Source organism: Gallus gallus, chromosome 1, assembly GCF_016699485.2.
Source record: "Gallus gallus isolate bGalGal1 chromosome 1, bGalGal1.mat.broiler.GRCg7b, whole genome shotgun sequence".
In the NCBI taxonomy this organism is placed as follows: domain Eukaryota; kingdom Metazoa; phylum Chordata; class Aves; order Galliformes; family Phasianidae; genus Gallus; species Gallus gallus.
The window spans coordinates 62,507,147-62,515,527 of NC_052532.1; the positions used below are offsets into that span (position 1 = coordinate 62,507,147).

An 8,381-nucleotide genomic window follows, 5' to 3' on the forward strand; every position below is an offset into this window, starting at 1 on the left:
ATATTTTACTGTTTAAAAATATCAGTTTTTTTTTTCTTTCCCCCACTCAAAAGCTCTTTTTTTAAAGAGACTCCAAAACTAAAATGCTTGAGGAGTGCCAATAACTAACCTAGATATATATACAGTTAAACATAATCTTTGATTCATGTCTTCCCTTTCAGGCTACAAAACATACTGTCTTCTTTGTAAGCATGGAGAAGCTCTTGAAGGATTCAGTCAGCATCTCTTGAGTGACATCAGTATCCTGTCTCTCAACAGACAGATAATAGTCATCCTGAACTAATTTGCTTAGTGCTACTTAACATCTTATTTAAGAGAGCAAGGAACTGGGCCTGTTTTGCTTACTCTGCCACTTCAGAGTGAAAATCCTGGGCAGAGAGAGACACTTTAGTGAATTAGGGAGATATGAAGTGACAAAGAAGAAACAGGATAATAATAATAAAGACAAGTAGAATTCAATCCCTGGTGTTTTTGACAAAGAACAGCCAATAATGTTTTTTTAAACCAGAATTTGTTTTTTTTTGTATTCATAGTTCAAGAAAAAGTAGTTTTTTTATTTGCTTGTTTATGAACTACTTTTGTAAGTCAGTGAGTACAGGTAAGCTATTGGTTAATGCAGCAGAGCTGAAGTGTTAAGTATAATGGGAATAGAAAGATTATTAAAAGGAATATTATCCTGATAGCTCATGTAGGCTTCTCCTTCTCTCAAGACTGTGCTATGTGAAATATACAAGAATTTTGAAGAGAAGGAACAGACTATGTTTGGCCCACTTCTTTTGGTAACCACACAAAAGACAAACTGCCAAAAAAACCCTAAATTGACACCCACCCCACCCCACCCCACTCCTAAAAAGCCAACATAATTCCAAATATAATGTAATGACTTAAATTTGCCTCTAGAATCGCAAGCTGTGAGGTTATGTTGTTTGGGGCAGGTAAAGAAAATCTGATGATGGATGACAGAGTCGCCTCTACGTAATGATTTTCCTAGCGATGTCATTGAAAGAGACATACTGACAGAATGTCAGTATTTGAATGGTGCGACTCAAAAGGAGACAAATCAAAACCTTGGAGCAGCTACATTCAGAGCAGTGCTTTTCTACAACCTTTAGAAGTGTAAGAAATGCAAAAATATGCATGATTGTAGTTCTTGTAGCTTCTTGTGTCAAGGGTGCCTGACCAATGGCAAATCAGAAAGAGTCTCAGTGGCATCTTTCAGCAGGGTCCCTTCTCTCCATCTTTGCGTGGTCATTGCTAGAACTTACAGCTACTGCATTCCGCAGCACTTACTGCAAGTTTGGCTCTTAATGCCAACTGCCTCGATTCTTTTGCAGGGCAACAAGGCTGCAAAACCCGCCAAACCAGCAGCCTCTGACCTTCCTGTTCCAGCTGAGGGTGTCCGTAATATCAAGAGCATGTGGGAGAAAGGGAATGTTTTTTCATCACCTGGGGGAACAGGAACACCAAATAAGGTACGTATTTAATTTCACATGGTGATTGTATAGAATTATATTATAGGTCTTAGCTTGCAGTTCATGTTGAGTAAGCCTGACTGCTCCTCTTGGTATCACTGGTGAAGAATATCACAAGGGATCTTGAAATCCTCAGAAGTCCACAGAATGCTGCTGCTGTAATATTGAGTGTAGTGGAAGAATTTAGTGACACACTGTGCTAAATTATGAGACATTCCAGAGTTGCATCAGATATCTTAGACAAATTTATCTGGATAGTTCAAGCTGGGACCAAAGAAATTCTTTGTGTTGGAAAAGATTTTTTTTTAGGGGCAGAGTAGGATTAAACAGACAAGCTACTGATGTTTTATAGGTCATGGATAGAAGCATTTGTGAGATATTTGTCTACTTTACATAAATTCTTAAGGTCAGATTTCCTTTCTGTAAATTTAGATGAGCTGATGAGGATTCATCTCAGCTGAAAAGCCACGCCATAGACTAAAGAAGGATACTAGGATACTTATAAATAGTCTAGAAATTTTGGTAATTTGTTCTAATCTTTTAAGATTTATTTAAATGATAGAAATTTTAGGCCAGTTAACTCCTCTATTATATGTTTTTTGAAAAAAATTCAATTGACAAACAAAAAATCCAGACCAAGTAACCTGTTGGTGTCCCTTCTTCTTTAGGCTATTTTTTTTCTCCTTAGAGTTTGAAGTTACGACAGAAATAGAATGTTTGTGTCTAAGGTTTATTTTTGGGTTAGCACTAAAATAAAAATGGTTCTATCAGACCACATTTATCTTTAATGAAAACTAGAGGGAAGCAGTGCTGTGTAGTTCATAGCAGCAGTATTTTCAGAGTAGGCAGGATGACTCTCAGCCATTACCTCAGTCAGGATTTCTGTATTAAAGGGGTTTGGCTTTGCTTTTAAATCCAAACCATTAAAAATATATCAAAAGCTATTCTGAAGGTCTTCTGATAAGATTTTACTATTCTGTAGGAAACTGCTGGACTGAAAGTTGGTGTCTCCAGTCGTATCAACGAATGGCTAACCAAGACCCCAGAGGGTAACAAATCGCCTGCTCCAAAACCTTCTGTAAGTTAACCTGCAACAATCTCTTCAGTAGGTGGGTTCTCTCCTGGGACAGAGGTGGTGATGATAATTGATTCCTTAATTGACTGATGGTCTTTAGAGGAACATTACTGCCCATCCTCTCTTAGAAGCTCACAGAGGCTCTCTCACTGTTAATTCTTGGACAGTCAGAAAAGAGGATAGGGAATAGGGCACTTCTGATCTTAAAACTGAGGGATGCTTTAGTGAGACAGTGCTCCCCTAGCAGAGAAGGACATTTCTGTCTGTGAAGGCCTTGTTAATTCAAAATTACCAGACATAGACTTTGAATGAAGCACTTGTGCTTTGGCCTTTGCCCCATTGAAATCTTCAGAGTAATTCTGTAGACATAGCTGAAATACTGTAATCCTTTTAGGGCATAAATGTCATTCCTAATGAAGGCTCTTTAGCCTGCCTATTTCTTCAGCAAGAATCAGAGCAGAAAATGTGAGCAAATTAGTAAAGTAAGAAAATGAGAAGCAGCAGGGTAGACAAGGAAAGGACCAGAAACAGGTAATAGTTGGATAGGTAGGGGCAGAGGTGAGGAACTGAGGCACTAGGTGAACAATTCCCCAGGGGGAATGGAAAGACATCATTCACTGTGTTAATGATTCAGCTTTGGTCTTTTATTATCACTTACATTAAATAAGTGGTTTCTTCCCATATCTCTGTGTAGTTTGTTTCTGCTGGTTCACTTGCCCCTTATAAAAGATGCAGCTTGATAGACACTTTCTTCATTTATGTGCTTATTTGTACCAAAGAGGAACTTGCAAGTTGTGGTGGTGTCCCTCAAGTTCATATTTACTGATTGCTTCATAGAGATTGTGTCCTCATGGAAAATAAAAAAAAAAGAAGTGACTATGGTGGCTCTATTTAATTGCAAGTACTGAAAACCCATACAGAATCTGCCTCCAGATTTTCTTCTAAGTTTCATCTTTTAGAAAATGTAAAATTAACCTCTAGTCTTCTCCTCAGACAACTGTTTCTATCCATGTCTTCATTTCCCTCTTTCTCAATAGATTGTTCTTTCTTCTTTCAATATCTCTGCTTGAAGAAACCTGCAGTCCTCCTCTTCTTTGTGGGTCTCTTTTCTAAGTTGGTCAGGTAAATCTGTCTGTAACTGACCTCCAAGAATGGTGTATATCTGTGTGGTTTTTATTTTTTATAAGGCTAAATCAAAGGGAAAGCTACAATTCCATAGTTACTAAATAGCTCCCCACCCCATTCCCTTACAAGAAATAAATATTTTGAAGTATTTGAGAGCAGACATGCAGACAGTCCGCTGCAGTTTTGCTATGTCGTTCTCCCTCTGTTACTGCTGAACTCACTTTCTGGGGTACATAATAGGCTTCAGGTCTTAACCATATCTGGTTAATCTATGACATCACTGCTGGGTTCAGACACCTCTTTCAGAAGTGTTTGTATATCACTGAGCATTTTTCTATGCAAAGTTAGAAAGTCTTGTGTGCAGAAAACTCAGTGGACATTGTACAGTGGAAACTCAAACAGACATGAATGACTACTGTGTTAAATCTTGAAATGTTTGTTTAAGAATGCAGAGAAGGATCCGCTGTATTAAAATCTAACTCTATTTTTAGATTATTTTTTAATGAAATATTTTGATTTCGATTTAACATACCTGAGAAAAACTTCCTTAAAATTCCCCCTTAACTGAAGTATTACTTTGAAGAATTATATTTTTCTTAAAAACGTAACTTTTCATTGTACTGCCTGGGATGAAAGAAATACATTATAGCCTGTCTGTGAAAAAAGAAATAGATGCAGCAGGACTGGATTTTGTGTTTAAGCATGTATACATGAGGAGAGATTTATACTTGATAAACAATATAATAATTACTATTTGTAGATGCTCCTCTACTCTTCTTATGAGGGAGTCACATTCAAACTTTTCCTCTATCAAACTAAGATAAACCTGAACTAAAGCTTTTTTGTTGTTCTCTGACATTGATTTAAATACACAGGATTTAAGACCAGGAGATGTATCCGGCAAACGTAATCTCTGGGAGAAGCAGTCAGTTGAAAAGCCAGCTGCTTCTTCTTCAAAGGTAACACATTTGCACATGGTTAAAATGTTGTTATCTCTGTGTGAGGCTTTTTGTGGGGTGGGGGGAGGCACTGTTTGCCATACTGTCAGTCAGTTGGAATTAGACCTCTACATGTCTTGTGTCATTAATGTACCTTTTTATCTGTAAAAGTGTAGTGCAGTGAGGCACCATAAGCCATTGATAACACGTGACTTTTATATTTCTATTTGGAAGAACTGAGTTGTGCTTGGAACTATGCCCTTAGCACTGGGATGATTTTTTTTCCCCTATATAAATAACAACATTTTTCCCATGTTCAATTTTAATAAGGGGTTATTACTTTTTCAAACAGGTAACAGCTACGGGGAAAAAATCAGAGACTAATGGTAAGTAATTCGAATAATTCACCTGCCTATTAAAAAGAAAAGAAGCGTTGGAACATTTTTGTACAGACACTATAATTCCAAGCTTTTAAAACGCTACAACTCTTAACGTTGATGAAAAAAAAACACCTTTTTCTCCTTTGCCAAAAAAGGGTGAAAAAAGCTCCATTGCAATATCACCAAAATATGGCTGCTATTTTGAGAAATAAGCCTGGGAGGGCTGAGGACAAGAAGCTCTCCAGCCATGTTTGCAAGCACTGTGCGAGTGACATGATATCAAGTTAGCTATAGCTGCACAGTATCATTAAACTAAGAGGTCTGATGAACAGGATGGTCATTTAACGAATTGCAGCAAAAACCAGGCATCTGGGAAAGGCTCTTTTAAAGGCTGCAGAGAGAATGGATATGCTTTTCATGAGTGAAAAGGGAGAACACACAAAAAAAATAAAAGCTATTGCGGCCACATTATTTGAGCAGAAATGGAAGATCTCAGCACTGCTGAGAACAAACCCTGCATCTGATTTTAAGTACTGCTACTGGGCAATAGTGAAGCCTGCTGAAAACTCCACAGTGTTAGTGTCCAAAAATTCACCTTTCTGGTCGCAAGTCCCATCTCCTCTGGTACATCCAGATGGGGATGAAGCTCAGATACAGTCAGCAGTGTCACTGCTTTTGCTGGAGCTGTGCATTGGTCTTCTCAAGACAAAAAAAGTCTTACTACTGTCATGCTGGAATTACTCGTCTAGGAAACACAGCCTAGTTGTAGGGCAAGAAGTCAGTGAAATTCTCCTCCTAGCTTGTATGCATTCTTTTGATTTTTTTTGTTTTAATCTAAGACACTCCAAAGAAAAACAATTAGAGGAAATATGTGCCTAAGGACCACTTGGGAAGAATCGAGATTTACTGGTCAGTTTAATAGCATTAAGATACCTTGCAATATCTCTTGATTTTTATTTTTCATTAGGAATGAAATGATCAAATACAGAAAACATTTGCTATGCTTTTTTTTTTTTTTTTTTTTACACTTTCTTCTTTGCCTTCATTTGTGAAGCAAGAGCTGTGCTATGCTGATGGATGATTTTTTGTCAGCTTGGAGCTACAGAGAAATGGAATTGACTTCCACCTCTTCCACCTTCTCCTCTTCTTTTTCAAATTGTAGTGTTCAGATGTTTTTTTCAGGCAGGCTCAGTGTTAGTGCAGTTCCGTTCTCATGGCCGTGCCATTGAATCCCCACAGGAGCATCCCAGCTGAGCAGAAACAGCAATGCTGAGCCCTTCTCTAAGGCTGAGACGAGGGCTTCAGCAGAGGAATAGCAGCAGAAGGCTTTCAACAGTTGGATTTCTGTTTTACTCTGGACTCGGAGTGTGTGTGCCCAGCACTGTAGCTTTCTATGGTAGCCACCCACTCATGGTTTGGGAGAGGTAATGTGCTGGGTGCAGCATGCACAACCTTTGTGGTGGGAAGCTCCTGGGCTGCTTCCCAGGGCTGCTGGAGATGAGGAAGGCATCCCAGTGAAATCCTGCTTGCCCTCTTGGAGACCATCTCTGAGAGAGCCCAATACCCAAGCACAGCAACATCCCAGTCATGTCCTGCCTTCTGCCATGCTATGCTGTGTGTTAATCTAGAGTCATGCTCTCTCTAGTTCAGAGATACGTTCAGGTTTATTCAGGCCATCTTTAATCTTTCTTTCTCTCAGCAGGTTTGAGACAATTTGAGAAAGAACCGTAGAAGGCTACTAAAGACGCTGGACCAATCAGTTGGGGGAAAAAAAAAAAAGAAAGAAAAAGTGCTAAATTGTTCTTTTTATATTTATGTTTATTTACCAAAATGTCTTTTTGCATTATCCCAGTTAAAACCATGTATATTAGCACTATATTTAATAGTCAATCTAGACATTCATCATAATAGTACTGCCTTTGCACAAGAGCCTTTATTCCTAAAGAAACCCATGCTGTGAAATATACAGACTCTCCTACTGACAGTCATAACTAACTATGGATCGGAACAGTGATTTCAGCTGGCATAAGAGGTCAACCCAAAGTGCATTTAAAGTGAAGTTGCTCAAGAAAGGTGTGCAGTAAACCTATGAAAACAATGGTTACTTTTGGAATACAGAAGTCTTCCCTTCTGCACTTTAGACTGAGGCATGGAAGAAATATCTTTAGTTGACAATGTAATGTTTTCTGTAAGTTGCCCATGTCATGAGAAATACTGCATCAATAACTTGTTTAATTTTTTGTTTTATACTTTTTTTTTAAAGTATCAATTTTTCCATTCTAGTTTAAGTTAATGCATAAATTTGGATGATTATGTTAGCTGACAGCGGTACTGATATTTCTTTTTGTTGTTAGTGACTAGTAATTGATTGCAACTTAGAATATATACACACATAGCTTCACAAAGTTTAGCCTAAAGGCACTACTAACAGTAGAATGCTTTAATACATGCTAGAGTATTATATTTAGTAATAATCATTCATAATTAGCCAATATCACAGCTTACAAAAGATAAAGACAAAATCACACACTTTCCTATAGTAAGATTTCATAATTGCCATTAGAGGTATGGCAAGATAAGTATTAAAAAAATTTAAATGTCAATTGCCCAGGAATGGGTAATTAAAAAGAAAGCTATAGTTTTTAAAAGAGGAAAAGGTAAGGGTATAGAGGGTCAAAAATAAATAGGTCACTTGTATAAAACATTGTAGTTTAATTTATATAAACCTACCATAATTAAAAAGTAAAATAAAGTAAAGCACAGTTGGAGCTTGTTTCAAATGACTGTACACTACATCTTGCCATTCATCAGTGCCGTACACCAGGTCCACCTACATGAAGTAAACCTCTATCTTTGTAGTGATTCTTTTTAACTCTCTCTCCCAAATATCTTCTTTACAGACGTTTTGATTTGTATATAGTAAACACGTGGCTATAAGATGTCAGCTTGGTTTGAATGTACATGCCATACGGTTTAGCATCGACATCCTACAGTGTATGGATGGCATAAACTGAGCAGCTGAAGTAGCCCCCGAGTGTGTTGTTAACAGCTTTGTTGTGCATCGAAACTACCGGGATCTCCCGTTCAACACTTCCATCTCTTACAGCATCTGACTTCTTCCTAACAGAGAAGAATGTCATATTTTAACTCAAAGATGAGCTCCCCTGCTTGGCTGAAACATCTTGTTTACATAGAGATGCATGTAGTTATCTGTAGGGGGTGAAACTATTCCTGACATTGTCTATGAGTTGTCATGTTTTTTGTTTGGGGGTTTTGTAAACACTCTTCTGAGTCTTTCAAGTACATTTGATAGCTGCAATAAAAAGGATTTGTTCAAACGATGTATTCTGAAACCGCATTCACAATAAATGGAATATTTCCATCAGCAGCA

General features: G+C 37.7%; 1 protein-coding gene across 24 annotated transcripts in view; it reads left to right on the plus strand.

The window, feature by feature from the left end:
• The window catches only part of CALD1 (caldesmon 1), a 184,427-nt gene extending 176,046 nt beyond the window's left edge, over window positions 1-8,381 (plus strand). For 9 of the 24 annotated variants that reach the window (XM_046939671.1, XM_046939810.1, XM_046939814.1 and 6 more), the window contains 5 exons: window positions 1,335-1,472; window positions 2,455-2,550; window positions 4,548-4,631; window positions 4,963-4,996; window positions 6,690-6,756. In XM_046939671.1, the coding sequence (XP_046795627.1) occupies window positions 1,335-1,472; window positions 2,455-2,550; window positions 4,548-4,631; window positions 4,963-4,996; window positions 6,690-6,721 (384 nt within the window). In that variant the 3' untranslated portion in view covers window positions 6,722-6,756. Of the gene's footprint in view, window positions 1-1,334; window positions 1,473-2,454; window positions 2,551-4,547; window positions 4,632-4,962; window positions 4,997-6,689 lie in introns of all 24 variants that reach the window. The other 15 variants (XM_046939721.1, XM_046939851.1, XM_046939748.1 and 12 more) reach the window with 3 other exon arrangements.